We start from the raw sequence: 22093 nt of genomic DNA, 5'->3' as shown, positions 1-22093 counted from the left end.
TGAGAATAATTACCATAATCCAAAAATCATTTATTTATATTTATATCTTAATATATTTATATCTTAATAAAGAATACTTTCTTCCTCCCCCTTCCCAATAAAAGCTTAGAGGAGTCTAGTACACAATATGCAGAAGCTAAGTGTCGCTGTAGCAGGAGGGGATGAGCAATGTTATCTCCAAGTTACCATTAACTCCAGCTGCTCCCGTCTGATAAACACATTGTCCTGGCTTAAATTGAAGCCCTATCTCCAAAATAGCCAGAGCAAAAAAAAGGGCTATGGGTGTGGCTCAAGCAGTAGAGTGCCGGCTGGCAAGTGCAAAGCTCTGAGTTTAAACACTAGGACTGCCTCCTCAAAAATAACTAATTCCAGATTCACAGTACCAGTAACAATAAAGCAATCACTAAGCAGAGAACCCTGAATTGGTTTATAACCCCTTTATCTTTTTCCTAGTGATTTCTCTTTTCAAAAAAAAAAAAAGTTACCCTCTGCAACTTCATCCAGTAACACAGTAATTTTCTTGTCTTCTAATAGTCTATCTTTTAGAAATTTCATGAAGATTCCATTTGCTAATCCAGAATGCTGGATCTCAAAAGCTTCTGCTCCTTGACACCTAAAAAGTACCAAAAGAAAGTGAAATCAGTTGGATCCAGATAAATCAATATCCTGTCTTTTTACTTCCAAGTGAAAGTAAAAAGGTGAACACAGGGGGAAAGGCAGAATACTGGTTAGCAAAGGCAGGAAGAAGAGGGAGCGTTAACTGAAGGGCAAAATGCTTCTGTGAGACGGAAGAAATAAATTAGTATCTAATGTGATGAATATGTTAATTAGCTTGATTCAATCATTTCACATTGGATGCATTTCATCACTTTGTACTCCATAAATATATGTATTTATAATTTGTCAATATTCAATAAAAACTTTTTTTTTAAAGGGAAAATTTTTCCTCCATCCTGGGGCTTGAACTCAGAGCCCAAGTACTGTCCCTGAGCTTCTTTGACTCAAGTCTAGCTCTCTATCATTTGAGCCACAGCTCTGTTTCTGACTTTTTTAGTAATTTATTGGCGGTAAGTTTCATGGATTTTCCTGTCCAGCCTGGTGTTGAACCATGATCCTCACAGATCTCAGACTCCTTAGTTGTTAGGATTACAGGCATGAGCCACTGGTGCCCAGCTAAAAAGGGAATTTTTAAAGAAGCAAACACTTGCCGATAGGATGTCCATGAACACTACCATTCGAATGGCACTCTAATAAACGAGTTCATCTTCCAGTAGGAAGTAAATGCTTTGGTGCTGAGTGATAAGATACCAAGACTGGGGGCTGGGAAGGTAGCTCAGCGGTAGAGTGCATGTCTTGCAAGCAAGAGGCGCTGGGTTTGATTCCTCAGCACCACATAAACAGAAAAAGCCGGAAGTGGCGCTGTGGCTCAAGTGGTAGAGCGCTAGCCTTGAGCTGAAGAGCTGAGGGACAGTGCCCAGACCCAGAGTTCAGGCCCCATGACCGGCAAAAAAAAAAAAAAAGATACCAAGACTGGAGTGCTAAAGTCAATTATTTACAGTTTTTTACGAAGAACAAAAAGAAGGCAAATGTATGCCTAGATGTCTGTGGATATTTCAAAGGTGTCTAATCTACAACAAGAAGACATAAATGATTAACAGGAATCTCAGTGCAGTTTCCTTACGTGGCATATCCAAACACAATATTGGCAGTGACTTTTAGTGCATCCAAGATTGGGATGGTATCATCATAGTCATTTCTGTTTGGAAAAAATAAGGGCGGATAAAATAAACAGGTTAAAACAGAATTCTTCCACAAAAACAATGGAAAATACAATACTACATTAGTATACATGATTTAAAATTATAGGTGCAAAATTCTTTTCATCCTGTCAGCACCATATCTACCAAAAAGAATCCAAGATTCCTAATCATTGTTTTCTTTTCTTGAGATAGGCTCTTATAAGGAGCCCAGGCTAGCCTCAAAGTTAGGATCTTACTGCCTTAGCCTCCAAAATGCTTGTATAGATGCATGTCTGGCTTGCATGTCTGGCTTATCTGTTAAGTTTTAAAACTGAAGTTGTGTTTGAATTTTGGCATTGGATTTTGATAAGTAATCAAAAAATGAGTAAACTGGTAAGGAATTGGTTCTGTTCCTTAGGGATGCAATGGCAGACAATCGGGATCCAAGATTTCAAACATCTACTTCGGCTGTACTTTGTACCTTTGCAAGAGTATGCCATGCCCTGACACTAGGGTTGTGGTTCTGTTACTTATTGAAAGGATAGCTGCAGGGGCTGGAAGAGCCGTGCAGCAGCATTCTAGAGAGCTGACTTCTTGTGTTGGAGTTCTTCATTTTCTTCCATACCAAAGATGCAAAGAGTTACAATAACTAAGCATCCATAGCAAAAATATGTTGTCCTCACCTATCTTTGGTTTCAATGCACAATCAGAAAGTCATAAACTCATATGGTTCTTAGCCTCTCCCGGGCTTGCCTGAGGTGTGTCAGTTAATTTACATACAAAAATTATTTAATCAAGATGAGATATTTTACCTTTTCCTACACATGTCCAGCAAGAATACATTGAGTCCAGTTTCTTTTTCTTGCATTAATTTCAATATACTCTGAACACACAGACAATTTTCAGACCTATATGGATTTGGAGCATCAATAGGGACCATAAAACTGTTCCCAAAGTTTTCATAGCCATGTCCTGCATAATATAATAACCCTGGAGGCGGGAGGGAGAGAGAGGGCAAGACGGGCAGAGACGGAGAGAAGGGAGAGAAGAGTAAGTGTTAACTCTATATATGCTTTCAACATATACACGGCACATTTGAAAAGTCACTTATTTTCTTCAGTCTGATATAAGCAAATTTAAGAAATAACCAGTTATGATGTTAATTTGCATTTTAAGTTATTTTGGCAACATTCTTTACTTAAATTCTGTTTTAAAAAACAATAGCAAGATGTTGTCTTATGTACAATCTACTTCATAAAAGTAATATAGTTAATAATATACAATTTTTATCTTCTTCGGGGTAGAAACAGTATAATTATTATCCATGCATTCTTGGCATGGAGAAGGGACCTGGTAAAAATTTAATAAATGACCAAAGTAACATAATTCAAGATGCTCAAGTGTGTACACAAATGATTATATATATACACACATTATATAAAGTACAATGTATATATACACGTTTATATATATGTATATATATATATATATGTATATTTTCCAACTGAAGTTAACTCATTTAAAACAAACTACATTTTCCTCTCCCCAAATGACTTGTGCAATATGTAAGCACCATGAACCAAAGTATGCAACCAGTTATATCAATGGGAATTATGTTTTATGTAAAACAATCAAGTCAAATCAGTGTATTTCTAAAAGTCTATCTCTAATACTGAATTCATTACAATGTTCAAAGGTAGAGGACAAAAACTGATATGTTTGGAAATGTCAAATAATACTTAGTTAACATATGATTCTGAAAATTAAACTTTTAGAGACTTTTATTTCTTGGCAACATGATGTAAGAATCCGGTTTCTCATGGCTATTTATTATTTCTGAAAATAGAGAAAATACATGGAAAATTCTCAGCTAGGTGTGGTGCACATTTATAATCCCAGCACTTGGGAGGCTGAGGCAGGAGGTTCCTGTTTGAGGCCCTGTCTCAAAACACAATAATGACAATAAAAATCAAACCCTGCATGTTCTTCTCCTATGAATATCCTCCTTTGGTATCACTGTGTGTGAGACCTATATAATAGCACTCTACCACTTGAGCCACACCACCACCTTCAGCTTTCTTTCTTTTTTTTTTTTTCTGGGTAGTTTATTGGAATAAGAGTCTCACGGGGAATTCTCTGCCTGGGCTGGCTTCAAACTATGATCCTCCCTCAGCCTCCTGAGTAGCTAGGAGTACAGGCATGAGCCACTGGCACTCAGCCACTACAGGGATTTGACCTCAAGGGTTTTCACTTGCTAGGCAGGAACTCTACCATTTGAGTCATGCCCCTATCCCCTTTCTGCTTTAGCTATTTTTCTAATAGAGTTTTGTGATTTTTGCTGGAAACCAACCTCAGACTGCTACCTTCCTACTTGCATTTCCCTATGTAGCTGGGATTACAGCTGCCAGCACAATGCCCATCTTGTTGTGATGGGAGTCTTACTCTTTTTCCCCTAGCTGTTCTCTACCTCTTGAAAAGCATGAGCCATCACACCTGGCTCTGTGTGTGTGTGTGTGTGTGTGTGTGTGTGTGTGTGTGTGTGTGTGTGTGTGTGTGTGTGTGTGTGTGTGTGTGTGTGTGTGTGTGTGTGTGTGTGTGTGTGTGTGTTTCTTTCTTAAACCTCATTGCTTCTAGTTAACTAGTTTTGAAAGTCTTTTCCTAATTAAGCCATGCAGGTACCCTAAACTCTGAGAGTTAGATAATATGAATATATTCAAACAATCCACATGATTCTAGAATGAAAACATACACAAGTTGCCAAAAGGTCTATTATATAGTACATTTTTGACTACTCTTTAAGAAACGTGAAGGGATATTCCCATTAGTCACTACTCCGTAGTATTTGGAAAGGAAATTTATTCACATAGGACTCTGAGCCTTTTCCTCATCCCTTAGAAGCTGAGATCTGAGGATTGCAGTTTGAAGCCAGCCTGGGCAGAAAAATCTCTGTGAGACACTTTTTTTTTTTTTTTTTTTTTGGGTCCGGTCATGGGGCCTGAACTCTGGGCCTGGGCGCTGTCCCTCAGCTCTTCAGCTCAAGGCTAGCGCTCTACCACTTGAGCCACAGCGCCACTTCCGGCTTTTTTTTCTTTTTGCTTATGTGGTGCTGAGGAATCGAACCCAGGGCCTCTGGCATGCAAGGCATGCACTCTACCACTGAGCCACCTTCCCAGCCCCACTGTGAGACTCTTATCTCCAATGAACAACTCAAAAACTGGAAGTGGCACTGTGGCTCAAGTGGTAGGGTGCTAGCCTTGAGTGAGAAAGCTCAGGGACAGTGCCCAAGCCTGGAGCTCAAGTACCACGGCCAACAACAACAAAAAGCCAAATTGACACCTTTTGTTTATAACTTGTAGGCCTAAGGACAAGCTTGGAAAAGTCATTTTCCTGGCAGCCAAATATTATTGCACAATATCCTGGTAAGCACATCCTGTGAAATACAGTTCAAATGAGCCCCACTCATTTCGTCTTCCCATATTTGGAATTAAATTACTACAAGCCTATTCTATCTCTGAAAATCCTTTATGATATGCAGTGTTACTAACATGTAAGTTAAAAAATGGGGAAAAAACTTAAAATGTACTACTGTAACTTTTGTGGAAATGCATCTTGAGTCATAGATGTATAAAATTTAAATTTATAAATTGAAAGAGTTGAGTATATAGCTTAGTGGTAGAGAGCTTGTCTACCATGTGTAAGGGTGAGTTCAGTTTTGAGCACTGGAAAAGACAAAAGAATGCTTTCATATGACTCATTAAAATTTCCTCATTAAATTCTAATTTTCACTAAAAAAAATAGAAAATAGCATGAAACACTTAGAAAAAGGCCACATGTACATACTATTTAACTTTTATATTAAAAATCCCCACACAGCATATTTTGCATATATAACTGTACTATCTATCTATCTATCTATCTATCTATCTATCTATCTATCTATCTATTTATTGGTGCCAGTTCTGGGGCTTGAACTCAGGGTCTAGGCACCATCCTTGAGCTTTTATGCTTAAGGCTAGTACTCTACTACTTGAGCCACAGCTCCACTTATAGTTTTTTTTTGGCAGTTAATTGGAGATAAAGAGTCTCACAGGTTTTCCTGCCTGGGCTGGCTTTGAACCTTGAGCCTCAGATCTCAGCCTCCTGAGTACCCAGGATTATAGGTGTGAGCCACTAGCACCAGGCTACATTTTACTATTTGTTCATCAAGCTTTACTATAGTTTTCATAGTCAAACAAAATAAAAAAGGAAAATTACAAATGACAGGTAAGAATTCCAATAAGAACATTTTGACAAAACAAAACAAACCAAGAAGACACTAAGAGAATTCACTATTTATATCAAATTAAGATCAAACTTTTATAAGAAAAAATTCAGTTTGACAATGTATTTACCTTATTTTTATTGGATTTTCAACTCTTAACCTAGCTTGAATGATGAGAACAGTAGATAATTATGAAAATGAAGATTAGAAACATCTCACCATATACTCCTTTGTCTAAAAGCAGCAGGAATTCGTCCACAGCATTACACATCTCATATTCGGTGAGGTCCAACAGTGAAACCACTTTGAAGTCTAGCTGCCTCAGTAAGTTAGTCAGTTCATACACATCCACCAGAGGAGCTTTAAGCTTGGGGTGTTCCCAGTAATTCATATTTCCTATCAATAGAGCAACCTTGTCCTTTGCTGTAAAAAAATGGGGGAGCATTTAATGGAGGACATAAAGACTAAACTTGTGGAAATTATATCACAATAACAATTTTAAGACTGAAATATTTCAAGTAAGGTTTTATTTCTATTTTTTTATTTCTATTTCTTTCTTTTTTTTTTTTTTGTTGTTGTTGGTTGGAAGGCTTGAACTTGGGGCCTAGGTGCTGTCTCTGAGCACTTTTGCTCAAGGTTAGCACTCTACCACTTTAAGCCACAGCGCCACTTCTGGTTTTCTGGTTGTTAACTGGAGGTTAAGAGTCTCATGGACTTTCTTGCCCAAGTTGCCTTTGAACCATGATCCTCCGATCTCAGGCTCTTGAGTAGCTAGGATTATAGTCATGACATATAGCACCTGGCATCTATTAAATTTCATTGTAGAAGTATCACTTATGTAGGAGACTAATACACTGAGAGGAACATATAGGTAAAAGCATCAAACAATTGCAATTAAAATTTATGGAGACCTTTGAAAACTAGGCAAAAGTATTTATTAATTATATGAGAAGCATAACAGTAACTAGTAAAGAAATGTAATTTCATTAAACTACAGCATAACATAATATTCAACTAGATTTTTCGAACAAATTTAAACAAGGAATGTTTAAAATTGGATTTCTATAAAATTAGGTTTTGTTTTGCAGAGAAAAGAGGGACAGGAAGAAGTCATGTGAGCAAGCTCAAATAAGCACAAGTAAGGGGAAGACTTGAAGAGAATCGCAGGAACTTCACAAGGATTACATACTTCATTTCTGTAGTAGCTGTGTTTCTTAAAAAAAAAACAAAAAACCAACCATTTCCTGTTTGGGATAAGGCTCTGCGGGGGTATGTGATGACTGTGTGAATGTCACTTAACAGCTCACGTTCTCAACAGTGCACTGAGACTTTCCTCAAAGATTGTGGGTTCTTACAGGAAACAAGTTTGACAGGTGGACCAAAGACCTGTACCTCTGTCTTAAAAAGCACTAGCCAGCTCAGGTCTGTAGCCTGTCCTGAACAGTCTTGAAAGCTGGATGCAACTTATGGCTGCACCTCTGCTGCTCTGGAGTTGGGTCAAGGGTTTGAACAAACCTACTGCATTGCTACTGGTATAAAATATATAGTGCAATAACTAGCATATGTCTGAGACAAGCAGAAACGGTCAGATAAGTTGATGTTAGATGAAATGAACCCCAAGATAAGGACTCAAATGGTTTTTCTTTCTTGCTATTGTTTCTAACATATTCATAAGATGATTTCTTTGTTGCTTTGTATGTCCCCCTCCCATGGTATAACTCCTGTTTTCACTGTATTTTGATGTTGGTGTAATATGGGGAGGGGAAGGGAGAAAGCAAATTGTTTAAATGGGGATACAGGTGGACCCATTGCAACAATGAGATGTACAAGACGTTATGTGGAAAAATGAACTTTATAACTTTGGTGCAGGGGGGGTGGCAAGTGGGTGGGTGGGGGATGGGAAGGGATGGGAAGGGGAAACAAAGGAGGAAGCACCAATGCTTGATGAGAAATGTACTCATTACCTTGCTCATGTAATTGTAACCCCTCCGTACGGTATTTTCACAATAAAAAAATATAGTGCATTCAATTATATGACACATGGCACACAGTAGCTAATGATGAGAAATCACTGCTACTGGCTCACCTATCTACTACATTATACTTTCAGTGTCCTTTTATTTAAAATATTGTACAGCACATATGTACTTTCTACTTATAAATTTACCGTTCAACCCTCTGTGGTAAGCCAACAGTAGCCTCATCCATTGTACTTACTGCATGAAAAAAATAGCATTGGGCTACACCGTGTGCTTGATGTCTGTGTGGTTGTTTCTCAAAATCTATGCCCCCATAGAATGTTGCATTACTCCAGTCAGGTAAGAATAGCAACTTTACAGAGTGCAAGGGTCCAGAAATATTATGGTAAAATGTATCAACTGCCTATAATTCTTGTAAAACTTTTCCTCAATTATCTATTTCTGGGGGCTTTGAACTCTGATGTTGCACTTGCTTGGCTTGTTTGCTCAGCTGGCACTCTATCACTTGGGCAATGACTCCAGTGCAGCTTTTTGCTGGGTATTTTGGAGACTGAATCTCGCAGACTTTTCTGCCTGAGTAGGCTTTGAATCTGATCCCAGCCTCCTGAGTAGCTAAGATTACAGGTGTGTGCCATGGGTATCATCTAGCAATGATAATTAATGATAGCTAGTTCCTAAGCTGTCTTGGAGTACTTTCTTAAATTTAATGATAAGATGGTAGTTAGGCAAATCTTACCTTGTCCAATCTAGTGGTGAAGTAGTTCCTGGTTAGCAGATCAGGGATGGATTTAGAACATAGAAAATTAGAGGCTGTGGCTGACATAAGGTCCATTCCAGGAAATTAGTTGTAGAAAAGGAAAGACAGATATTAGAAAGAGTACAGAGAAAGCGAAAGTCAAATTTGTATTTGAGAGATAAAGAGAGGAGAATAAAGAAAACTTTAAGATAGCAACTAAATAAGCAATTTATGATGGTTTTCAGGTGACAAATGCTAAGAAATTTTCTATAAAAACATTTACTGTAAGAGCCACCTACAAGTTCTTAAACACAAGCCATTTATTGGAAGACAGAAACATGAGGCTGTGGGTGTAGCTTAGTGGCAGAACCTGTGCTTAGCAGATGAGGGTCCTGGGTCTGATTCCAGCACCCCCCCGCCCCGCAAAAAAAGGGAGGAAATAAAAATGACAGTTGCTTATGCAGAAAGACAGAAACTACAGGATCCTAGGTATCTTTCATAGCTTAATACAGGATATTTTTCAAAATTGATTCTGGATTTTAACATTGTGTAATAATTATCCAAAATAAGTTCATATTCCCAAGCACCTGGAAAAGGACTTGGTACATACTGTATACTCTCTGAATGTGAGGAATTATCACAATGAGAGCCTTTCCTGTTATTAAAGTATGCTTATTTTAAAAAAGTGTTTGTCAGTCTTTGGATATCCATAAAAACCGAGTATTAACTGGGTGCCAGTGGCTCACACCTGTAATTCTAGTTACTCAAGAGGCTGAGATCTGAGGACTGTGGTTCAAAGCCCATGAGTCTCTTATAAACTACCAAAAAAAGCCAAAAGTAGAGCTGTGATCCAAGTGGTAGAGCACCAGACTTGAGCATAAAAGCTCAGGGATAGGCAATGAATCGAAGCACTAGGACTGGCACATGTATGTATACACACACACACACACACACACACACACACACACACACACACTAGTATCAAACCTGATTGGCTGACTATATAGTCCTTGTTATTCTGATGCATTGAATCGTTTAATTACTCTCCACATTCTAATAAAATTAGGTCCCAGTTCCTCAGGCATACAGAGCCATTCACATTCTAGTCCATGCTTAGCTGTTGAGTAGCAAATGGCCCCCAGTGTTGTTAGTTCCAACCCTGAACAGGGGTACCCTGTGATTTTTTTCCAACCAAAATAATGTGTGACATTGCCAGTCCTGGGTCTAAGCATTAAGAAGCCCAGTCACCGTGAAGAAAGCAGCAGTCTGGTCAGGGAGGAGGCAGGGTGAGGGGAGTCTTCTACCCATCCTCTCTAAGGTGCCAGGTATGCTCTGGCACCAACTGACTGCAACCATCACAGAGACTCCAGGCGAGACGAGCAGAAGAGCAGAAGACCCACTGGCAGAAAACAGTCAACCCAGGAATCACAAGACAATAAAAATGGTATTTTTTTTTTTATGGGTTAAAAGCTATGCTAGCAAAGAAAACTCATTTTCAAATAATCTGGAAAACTCAAGTATCCCCTGCAAGCCTCCAGAATCTGATCCTGCTGAGAAATCAGATATATAAGCAGAACCTTTACAGAATGTGCAGCAGGCGAGCTGTTTTGAAAACACAGGCCTCGCAGTCTGGAAGGTTCCACAGCTAACCAAACTGCCCAGATGGACATTTTCCTCTCAGCCCTTATTGGGTGGAGTTTTGCCTGTTCCTTGCCTGTCTGGCTGCTCTTGCTTCAAACATGTCCTTATGGGCTAGCAGGCCTAGCAAGGAGCCGCTCAGGAGCCTCGTCTTCCTGAGCCTCTTTCTCCTCCTTCAACTCACTGCATCTGGAGCAACCTGAGCTTGCAGCTCCCTGCTGGCCTCACACTCTACTGGCTCTTTATTTCTAGTTGTTCATCCTCTGCACATCATCCAGAGTGACCTGCGAGTGCCTGCTGGTCCTAGCTCTCACTCTCACTTCCAGAGTACGGACTGTGCCGCTGGCAACTGCATCGCAGCAATCTCAGCTCTGAGGCCTTCCACCTCTTCTTTTGGTGAGGCAATCTGCCAGTGCAGAAACGGCTGCGGGCAAAGGGAATGATTATTTCTCATTCATTTCTTTCGAAATACCTTCTTCTGAAAGAATGGTTTATCTCCTTTGTGATCTTGGTTTTACACTTGTCTTTTAAAGTCTGTTTTCTCTTGAGGTCTGTCAAAATTCTTTGTACTCCCCATACGTTTTCTTTTTTAGATAAATCCTTTATCCTACTCTACAGGTCCCAATGTAAATAATCCAAAAGAAGCTCCAGCCTTCTGCTCTCTTTAAGGCCAGCCTGTGTCTCTGGCAGTGTGGGCACCGTGGCCATGATGGAGCAGTGCGGAAGTCTCATCACTTGCTCTTTGGGAGTATGAAAGCACCTACAGGACATGACTGCTGATGTGGATGGCAGGGCTGGGTACTGTAGAGGTGTTCTGTTTGTTTTCATTTTTGTTTCTGCTTCCTTGGTGATAACACGGTCTATGTTTACAAGGCAGGAAATCAGAAGGCAGCTCAAGGTATAAGAAGGTACATTCCAGGAACATCCTGAGCAAACGCTGGAATTCTTGAGGTCTCTGGTCCTGTCCTCCTACAAGACTTCCAATGGGGACATAAGCTCTTCGGTAAGCAAGTATTCTGGAAGGTCTCACAAATACTGCTCCAGCAGTATTTGAAACTGGCTACAGCTTTAGGCTTCTAAGCTCAGAGCCTCTTGGTCATAGGCACTTCTATTTCACCCACCTTTTTGATTCCCAAAATTGTGTAGATACCTTCACACTTCATGCAGGTCTTCTCCATGCAAACTACACCTTCATGCAAGACATCTGACTGGGAACATCTGCATCATTGTTCTCTGTACTGTACCAGGCAAAGAAACTCCAAAAATAGATCTGAGACTTGGAACATCAAACTGAGGCACATCCAGCTCCTGATAGGGATTTTTCTTCAACTGAGGTCACTTCCCCTCCTCTTCCCTCCCCGTCGGTCATTCAATAGCCTGGACACAGCCTGGGTGCTGTCCCTGAGTTCTTTCGCTCATGGCCCTACTACTTTGAGCCACAGCGCCATTTCCAGTTTTCTGGTGGTTAATTGGAAATAGAAGTCTCATGGGGACTATTTTGCCTGGGATGGCTTCGAACTGCAATTCTCAGATCTTAGCCTCCTGAGCAGCTATGATTACAGGCTTGAGCCACTAGAGCCTAGTTCATGCATGTCAAGCCTTTTAGCTTCTATTATTATTTTTTTAATTCATATGTTTCTTCTCTGGTTTTTTCTTTTATTTTAAAATCATTTCTCTCTCTCTCTCTCTTAAATGAGAAGCTGGAATTTTTAAGCACATGGTTCTCTTGGATCTCTTCATCTTGAAGGATTTCTGGCCTTACCTCCCAAGCTATCTTCCTGGCGGACAGGATGGCCATCAGTCATCTTCCCCCCCACCCCCCACAGCTGCCCCCATTTCTTAAATTTCCCTTTCACTTCCCTCGGTCTTTCTCATCATTAGACACTATAGCAGAGGTTTGTGGAGGGTGTTGTGGGAAGGAGGGCTCATGCAGGCTTTACAGAATGGGAAACTTTGTAGAGTTCATTTCTCCAGAGATGGGGTCCAGATCAGCCTGCTGTCATGCTTCAGTGTTCACTGGGGCTGCTGGTGGGGGCAGGAAGTGCCCAGTGGGCACCCTGGCAAGAAAGGGAAGTGGTCTTCTCTGTTACCCATCTATTACACAGTAAGACACATAGCAAGTAGAAGGCAAAATGGGAGCTTCTTGACTAAAAAAAACATCTTTCCACTGTATTGCTTTCATGCTGACACTCAAAAAAGGGGGCAGAGGACCAGCATGGCAGACACAGCAGGAGCACATGGGACTTTGGAGAAGACTGGTCTGTCCTCACTTGAGCCTCTGTTTCATATTTAAGCTGCAGCTGGCACAGCCTCACTCCACCTGTCCAGCCTCTGTCTGGACAACAATACTTTAGGACTCTACCTGCCAGGAATACTGACCCGCTTGTACCCCACCGTACCACTTAGGCCTTTGCTCTTCTGCCTCAAAAACACTTTCTCATGTTCTGTAACGGGGACCTCCAATTTAACTTTAAAAATCCTACCTGGACTTTGCCTTCCCTGACTCTCCTAGACAAAAGATTTCTACTATGCATGCTGTGTGATACCAGTCACGACCTTGTTTGTCTCATATTCACATTTATTTATTTCTTGATAGCAGAGGCTACACTGAGTAATGGATCTATATGGTCTAATAACATATTTCTCAAAGTGTATCCCTGTGATTAAATGATGTAATGATTTCTATTATATGGCATGCATCATGTACTGCATCTATTGATATCTGGGCATCAATCCTAATTTAACTATTCATTATGTAATCCTGAGCGAGTTATATTAACTACAGTTTCAAGTTTTCAAATGAAGGAAATGTCTGCATCTAAGGGGCAAATTATACATTTCATTATTAGTATTATAACTAAGTGCATTAAAAACCAAGTAATTAGTATCATTACTAAACTCGTCAGTGACAAATTCATATTTGGACCTTGTTATGTGCATACATAACACATGGCTTCTCACTACAGAAAATACTTTGTTTTGTTTTTGTTTAGGATACTGTGTGTGTGTGTGTGTGTGTGTGTGTGTGTGTGTGTGTGTGTGTGTGTGTGTGTGTGTGTGTGTGTGTGTGTGTGTGTGTGTGTGTGTGTGTGTGTGTGTGTGTGTGTGTGTCTGTGTGTCTGTGTGTCCAGGGGCTTGAACTCAGGGCCTGGGTTCTATCCCTGAGTTTTTTTTGGCTCAAGGCTAGTGTTCTATCATTTGAGCCACAGTTCCATTTCCTGCTTTTTGGTGGTTAATTGGAGATAAAGAGTCTTATGGACTTTCCTGCCGGGGCTGGCTTTGAACTACAATCCTAAAATCTCAAGTTTCCTAAGTAGCAAGGATTACAGGTGTGAGTCACCAGCATCCAGTCAGAATACTTTTTTTTGGGGGGTCTGGTTGTGGGGCCTGAACTCTGGGACTGGGCGCTGTCCCTCAGCTCTTCAGCTCAAGGCTAGCACTCTACCCCTGGAGCCACAGCGCCACTTCCGGCTTTTTTACATTTTGCTTATGTGGTGCTGAGGAATCGAACCCAGGGCCTCAGGCATGCAAGGCAAGTGCTCTACCACTGAGCCACCTTCTTAGCCCCTAGAATACTTTTTTATTAGGTATTTTTAACAGGGATATTTAGAGATCTGGGTGAAAGATAATGGAGCTGAAATACATTAAAACTTAGCACTATACTGGGCACTGGTGATTCATGACTATAATCCTAGCTATTCAGGAGGCTGAGATGTGAGGATTGCACTTCAAAGCCAGCCCAGCCAGAGTCTATGAGACCCTTACCTCCAATTAACCTCCAGAATACTCAAAGTGCAGATGTGGCTCAAAGTGATAGAACACTAGCCTTGAGCAAAAGAACTGAGAGACAGTGCCCAGGCTCTAGCCCTATGACTCCCCCCTCCCCCCATACACACATGAAATAACAACAGCAATAAAAGAACACTATGACTGAAAGTTTTCTTTTTTTTTTTTTAAATTTTGGCAGTCCTGGGCTTTGAACTCAGGTGTTCATGCTTGCTGGGCATGCCTCCAGCCCGTTTTTGTTCCGATTATTTTCAGAGAGGTCTCATCTCACTAAGCTAGCCTGGACCACAATCCTTTGTTGTGCTTCTTGTCATCGCTAGGATGACAGACACACGCCACTATGCCCAGCCTTTTTTGTTGTGATGAATCCTATGAACCTTAGCTAGTCTAAAATGGTGATCCTCCTCATTTGCTTCTCATCCTGAGGCTTGAGTTGCTGGGCCGACAGGCATGTAACACTGTGCCCAGCTATAGTTCAAATGGCATCTCACAAACTTTTGCCCAAGTTGCTCTTGAACCCTGAGCTTCTTAATCCCAGGCTCCTGCCACTGGTGCCCAGCTATAACAAATATTTATTCATTTTGGTGCCTTTCCTGAGGTTTAAATCAGGGATTTAGTACTCTTGCTTGGCTTTCTTGCTGTGAGAATTTGGCTGGTTAACTGAAGATAGAATCTCATAGACTTTTCTGCCTTGGCTGGCTTTGAACTGAGATTCTCAGATCTCAGCTTCCTGAGTAGCTAGCATTGTAGGCACTGGTCATCTGGCAGATTTTTTTTTTTTTTTTTGCCAGTTGTGGGGCTTAAACTCTGGGCCTGGGCGCTGTCTCACAGTTCTTCAGCTCAAGGCTAGTACTCTACCACTGGAGCCACAGTGCCACTTCTGGTTTTCTGGTGGTTTATTGGAGGTGAGAATCTCACGGACTTTCCTGCCAGGGCTGGCTTTGAATTGCAATCCTCAGATCTCAGCTTCCTGAGTAGCTAGGATTACAGGCGTGAACCAACAGAGCCTGGCCTACATTTCTTTTTTAAAGGCAGCAATTCATGGTTCCTTGTCTCTTTCAGCATCCAGTGCCTTCACTTTCATGGTTGATCAATTCCAGGATCAAACCCTAGACCTGGCCATCACCTGAGCTACTGCAACTGTGAAACTCAAGTAATACATTTCCTTGGTGGCACTTGGTCTTCCAAGTTAGCATCCTCTTTAAATCCCCTGAATCTTTATTTCTCCTACTTACTAATCTTTTCAAGACTTTCTTTCCCTATGCAGTTTTGGCTAATTCCTTAAAATCCCAACTCTCGTTTCTCTCTGGATATGACCTCAGTAAAACTGGCTACCACAGGGCCTGACGTGTAGATGTGAACAGAAAGACCAGTTAATAAGTTTTGTCTTTTCATTTGCTGATTTCTGCTACAGAGAATTCACATCACAGATCTGCACCACTGTGAATTCATAATTTTTAAAATCTGTAGTTTGACTCTGTCAATATTCTTTCCCTTGTAGATGGTAGCTTTTATTTTCCAAGCAACTAAACCTCTGCCAGTACACAAGTTCTACATTCAGACTTTACTCCTCTTTTCTTCAGTCCTTTAAATAGATTTACCTAAAAAGGAAAACCATCAATTGAAAATGTCAACCTCTTAAGATATCTTTCAATATGTTCACTATCTTCTCTTCTAATTTTAAAAAATGTTCAAGATTCTGATTAAAGCCATTTCTCTTTAGTTGGCCCCAAATCCCAGAGATCCTCTCTAGGAAATGGGTATAAAAACTGCCTACTCTTTGATGGATGCTCTAACCTGTAATCTGCACAGCCTTAGGAGATTCTGCTTCTCTAATGTAAACATTCTCATATTTTCTCACTTTACAAAGAAATCTGAATTGTATGTCCCCTCTATCAGGTCGCCACTTTTTTCCCCCAACAAATTATATTGTCCTCACATATTTCCTTTTGAGTCATTCTTTATCTACTTTATTACACAACTTATCCACACTTGAATCCACAGTAAAACTATGTACCTGATTCATAAATAGGTAGGGGCTTCTAGAATTTCACTGTCAGCAACCTTTTCTTCAGTCATTTAATCCAAAGGACAAATATTAGACATTCTTTCACCTGACCTCCCAGGATGAGAATGTTGACTCTTTTACTTTCTTTAACTATTTTTTTTTTCTATTTTATTATTCACTTACTAATTGTGGTACTAGAGATTGAACCTATGACCTTAGATATATTCCAGCTATCCTCTTTAAGTGTTAATCTGCTAAACTTTCACGGCATCATCTCACGTATATCTTCTTGTATTTCCTGTTTTTCTTTTTTTCTCTTGTATTTTCTCTTCCAAGGTATTCTTAACATCCATTCAAAACATCCATTTATATTGCATCTAAATCCTCCTCTTTCCATGCAAACTCCAAATCCAATTTCTGTAGAGCTCTCTCCTAAGTTCTACCCCACAAAGAGTTAACCCTCACCTCTTTCTCTCTGCAAATCATGCACACACTTCTTTTTGTTTGCATGTTGCAAGAAACACAGAAATTACTCCATAGAATTTGAAGACACCAGAAACCGAATCTGTAATTTTATAAAGCCTCTTTATATTTCTTCTTCAATTATCAACAATAAAAATTTGGCTTCCATGATAAAATAGTTACAAAAATAGTTAAAATAAATCCCTTCATGTTCATCAAAAATAGTTAAACATTTATATTTGATCATGCACATTAAACTCTACTCACCTAAAGGCTGGTCAATTGTTTGTTCTTTATTATCTATACAAAGATAAGAAAACAAAAACATGTCACCATTCAAGATACAGATATTTTTAGGACTCAAGCTAAATGGAAAGCAATGAAGGAAAATAGTAGCAGCATTATTAAAATAGGTTAATGAAAAGGTCTCTAGAGGCTGGAAAGGTGGGGGAACAGAAAGGGTTGATAATGATTACCTAAATACAAAAGAGGTCAAATATTCTAATGTTGTATAGCACAACAGAGCAACAACTGTACTTTTAAAAATAATTAAAGAAGAATTTGAAGATTCAATTACTGGTTACAATACTATACTGAGTAAATACATATATTTTATGTCAATTAGAGAAAAATATTTAAAAGGAAAAAATACAGAATACACTTGCTAATGAATTACTTACATTTATAAGGTGTTCAGATTTTTTTTTTTTTTTTTTGGTCCTGGGGTTTGAACTCAGCCTGGGCACTATCCCTGACCTCTTCTGCTCAGGCTAGTGCTCTACCACATGAGCCACAAGGCTACTTCTGGTTTTCTGGTGGTTAATTGGAGATAAGAGTCTCACAGACATTCCTGCCCAGCTTGGCTTTGAACTGTAATCCTCAGATCTCAGCCTTCTGAGTAACTAGGATTACAGGAATAAGCTACCAGCGCCCAGCAGATATTCAGATTTTTAATAAAAACATACACAGCATGGATAAAATTGGAGTCAAGGCAGGAGAATTTCTTTGGTAACAATGATGATCTAAGAAGGGCAGTGGGGGGAATAGTAACAAGTAGCAGCAGTCTTTGTTAACACCTGCACCTCCACTGCCACTGTTGTGCATGCTTTATAAACAGATGTCTATTTTGTGAGGTGATGTGCCACTGCACAGATAAAGAAACTGAACGAGAGAGGTTAGGTCATTTGCCTGAAGCTGTGAAACTAATAGCAAATTTGGGCTCTAACTGAAGGAGTTCCATCCCACATTCGACACTTTCGCCATTCCTCTAGAGAGGAATAGTCCTGCTAACCCACGAGTACCACCAGGTTAGAGATACAGAGAAAGATGTAGTTCAATCCATGTATCCACTACTGTGGAGAGGGTAAATATCTGTGTGCATGGCCAGTAATAGAAATGCTATGGGAGCCTCGTCCAAGCTTTCCTGACATATAACACAACACTTTTTCTTTTTTTTTTTTTGCCGGTCATGGGGCCTGAACTCTGGGCCTGGGCGCTGTCCCTCAGCTCTTCAGCTCAAGGCTAGCGCTCTACCACTGGAGCCACAGCGCCACTTGCACAACACTTCTTTTACATTCAAATTTTCTCTCAAATCCTGGGACAGTAAGGGAAGAGGGGGCCAGGAAAATTTAGAAGTTTAACGATATGTGTAAGCAAAACATTTTATGAAATAATTTCAACATGTTCATCAAAGGGAAAGAAACAACAAACAATAAATATAGGAAAAGGAATTCAATCCAGACAAAGAGAAGCAATTGCTAAGGTGTTTTTCCAGGAGTACTGATGTTTGGGTCTCATGGAGGCTTTGCATGAATTTGAGCACATTATAGTTCAGCAAGTGTCTTTCTGCTTTGTCCAATTTATTATATATAATCAGCACAGCCCAAACTGCATGTACAATGATAGATGTTTATGAAATAGGAAACTAAACACACTGCTCGGGGTTCAGTGGTAGAGTACTTGTCTAGCATGTGTGAGGTGCTGGGATCAGTCTCCAGTACCACACATAGAAAGAAATAGAGAGAGGAAGGAAGGAGAGAGACAGAGCAGAGTAGGAAGAGAAGAAAGAGAAGAAAAGCAGGTAGGAAAGCAAACCAGTTACACACTAAAATAATGAGACATAGGTTTCTCTAAATATGAAATTACCTAACTGCCTTCTTAATGTACTTCTCTATAACTTTATTCAAATCTACTCACAGGTTCCCTTATTGCTTTTCAGAATGTCCATATCAAGGTTTTTCATAGTTCTCACTATTGGTATACTTTTATCCTAGTTAAAAATTTTCCCTTTGGCTTAGCTTGTTCAGTAATCTACGATTAAAGCTGGACAACGAGGTTTGCATATTCCTCCGCTTGTCAGGCTTTTCAAGGTCACTGCCCAGCTTGTCTGCATAGTGCTCACTCACTATCCTCACTAACACACCCGACTTCAGATGTTCTATGTGTAAACCACAGATCCTAAGGGTCTGATAAGCTCAGGAATGTGACTAATCACTCTTTGAAATATGCTTATCATGCAATTTAAAGATCATACATTCCTTCTTTAACTTCCTTCTTGATATAAGGAATAATATACATTGATTTTCTGTCATGTTAAATATTTTCCTACCCTTATATTTTTGTAATCAAGAACATTATTGATTCTCATTTGTATGAAACCGAACTGCAAGTAAGTAGTAATTTCAACTGTATTTTTTTATTATTTCAACAAAAAAAATCAAGTTGCTAGGATTACTAGAGTGTCTAGTGTTTTTGTTGCCCTCAATTTACTAATCTAAAACTAAAATATTCTGTTTGTCTTACTCACCAGGATGTCCAAAATTATTTAATTCATCTAAAACAAAATAAGATAAAATAGATTAATTTGAAATAATCTAAAGGCTTATTTAGCACAAATTGAAAGAGTAATGACAAAGCTATTTTTTGAGTCGTGTTAGGTTTTATCAGTTTCAAACTTTCCAAATCAAATGAAGGAGGCATGCAAATAGGAATAAATAGCAAAGAATACTGTTGTGGACATCACTCAGGATTTCTAAGCTATTGTTTTCATTAAATGACAAAAAGCTAAATAAGCAGGGGTGGAGGGGGTTGGGGTATGGTCAAACTTGTAATCCTAGCTACTCAGGAGGCTGAGATCTGAGGATTGTAGTTTGAAGCCAGCCTAGGCAGTAGAGTCCGAGAGACTCTTATCCCGGATCAAGTACCAGAAAAGTGGGAAGAAGTGGGAAGTGGAGAGCTAGCCTTGGCAAAAAAATCTCAGGGACAACACACACACACACACACACACACACACACACACACACACACACACACACACACACACACACACACACACACACACACACACACACACACACACACACACACACACACACACACACACACACACACACACACACACACACACACACACACACACACAGCTAAATAGACTCATTCATAGTTTGTTCAAAGTTTGAGATATTTTGGCCAATTATAGGGCTAACATAGTCAAGAGGTAAGTAAGTCTGTGGCTTCTTGAAATTAATCTCTGATGATTTTTTAAAAGAATTTTAGAACAGCAGAAGATCCATAGAATTACTGAGGGACAATATAGAAGGTTCCTGTATACCCCAAACTTAAGGTTTTTGTTTGTTTGTTTTGTTTCTGTGGTAGAACTGGGGATTAAACTCAGGGCTTTGCATTTGCTAGGAGGGGCTCTACTTCTTCAGCCATACGTCTTACTCCTTTTGCTCTGGTTATTTTTGAGATAGTCTCAATTTTTCCTTGGCCCATCCTTGACTATAGTGCTATTTAGGTTTTCTGCTGTCACTAGAGTAACAGGTGCCCACCAGTATGCCCAGCCTTTTCTGATGAGATTGGAGTCTTATGAACTTTTTTGTTTTCCTCTTATTAACATGTTATATGGTCACAAGTTAATGAACTAGTCATATTTTTGTTTTGTCTTAGGACTCCATCTAGGACACCATACACATTTACTGTGTCTCTTTAGGCTCTTTTTGATTATAACAGGTCCTCAAATATTTATCTTTGAGTTCTGAGGAGTAACTGGCCAGATAGTTTGTAGAATGTCCTTTGACATTTTTCTGATGCTTTTCTAATGGTTAGACTAATGGTCTCTCAAGGTCTGATGTGGATAATCACAACCAAATGTGGCTTATACAATCACAATGTGGCTAATACAATCAAATATCCATAACATTATAGCCAACACCTGTTTTGTTCTTTACACATTTAAAGAAGCTAAAAACTAACATTCACAACAATTTACAAGTATTACAGTATTTCTAAAGTGTTACGGAGAAATGATATTCTTTTTTTTTTTTTGCCAATCCTGGGGCCTGAGCATTCTACCACCTGAGCAACAGTACTACTTCTGGCTTTTTCTGAGTAGTTTATGCGAGAGTATCAGGGACTTTCCTGCCCAGGTTGGTTTTGAACCATGATCCTCAGATTTCAGCCTCCTGACCAGCTAGGATTATAGGTATGAGCAACCAGGGCTTGCCTCGAAATGATATTCTTACAGCACATAAAATCATCTAAAAGTAGAATCTACCAGTGCACAGGGTATGTGCAATTTTACTGTTATGTCTGTAAGATGGTTTTTTTTTTTTTTTTTGGGGGGGGGGGGTGCCTGTTGTAGGTACTATCCCTGAACTGTTTTTTGCTCAAGGCAAGGCTAGTGCTTCTGGCCTGTTTTTTTTTTTTTTTTTTTTTTTTTTGTGGTGATTAATTGGAGATGAGAATCTTGAGGACTTTCCCGCCTGGGCTGGCTTTGAATCATGATCCTCATGCTTGAGTAGCTAGGATTAGAGGTATCAGCTACCGGTGTCTGGCTGATATTTTTCTTATCTGTTTGTCCCACCTACTTCAGTGAGGACGTTTCATACATTTTAATACAGTTAGATAGTTTTGTCACAGTCTGTGTTTGTCTTGGGGTCCCCCTGCCTTTAGCTTTACCAATCTGAGTTATATAAGTCAATTTCACTGCCACAGCTATCCCAGATTTCAGTTATCCAACTCTACCTCTTGTCTTTATCAAAAGCTTTAATGAAATATATAAAATAAAATGTCAAGTTGTCAATATGTATCAATTCGCCAACTGTAAAATGTCTCCAGTTTTGTAGACTTTCTGAGAAAAAATGTTTTCTACTTTTTCCATCTAAAACTTTTAGAGCAACTGTCATAGGTGATTTTTTCTGTGTGTTTTCCTAGAGGCACTGGTGATTGAACCCAGGACCTTGTGCATGCTAGACATGTGCTCTACCACTGAGCTACATTCCCAGACTAGGTATTCTGAATAAGTTATTTGAAAATTATTATTGCTATTGGAAAAAATTATGTGGTAAATCATGCAGGCACACAAGCAGCATGGGAATGTGATAATCACATGCATCTAAAGCCAAACAGTGGTGCTCATTCTCAGACATCTCTAATGCAAGTAAGCAAAAAGGAGTAAAAGAGGGAGAGAAGTTTCAATAGGAT

At 39.6% G+C, this 22093-nt stretch overlaps 1 protein-coding gene across 3 annotated transcripts in view; it reads right to left on the bottom strand.

Moving 5' to 3' along the window:
- Nucleotides 1–22093, bottom strand: part of Malt1 (MALT1 paracaspase) — a 53305-nt gene that overhangs the window by 9157 nt on the left and 22055 nt on the right. For 2 of the 3 annotated variants that reach the window (XM_042675143.1, XM_042675144.1), the window contains 6 exons: nt 19416–19442; nt 16877–16909; nt 6220–6423; nt 2552–2729; nt 1682–1756; nt 486–613 (listed from right to left, as the gene is read on the bottom strand). In XM_042675143.1, coding sequence (XP_042531077.1) covers nt 486–613; nt 1682–1756; nt 2552–2729; nt 6220–6423; nt 16877–16909; nt 19416–19442 — 645 coding nt within the window. The remainder of the gene's footprint in view (nt 1–485; nt 614–1681; nt 1757–2551; nt 2730–6219; nt 6424–16876; nt 16910–19415; nt 19443–22093) is intronic. The other variant, XM_042675145.1, reaches the window with a different exon arrangement.

This window comes from Dipodomys spectabilis, unplaced genomic scaffold (genome assembly GCF_019054845.1).
Source record: "Dipodomys spectabilis isolate Male_0828 unplaced genomic scaffold, ASM1905484v1 ptg000024l, whole genome shotgun sequence".
NCBI classification, from domain to species: Eukaryota; Metazoa; Chordata; class Mammalia; order Rodentia; family Heteromyidae; genus Dipodomys; species Dipodomys spectabilis.
Note: the sequence above shows the minus strand (reverse complement) of the source record. Positions and strands in the feature narration are given on the sequence as shown.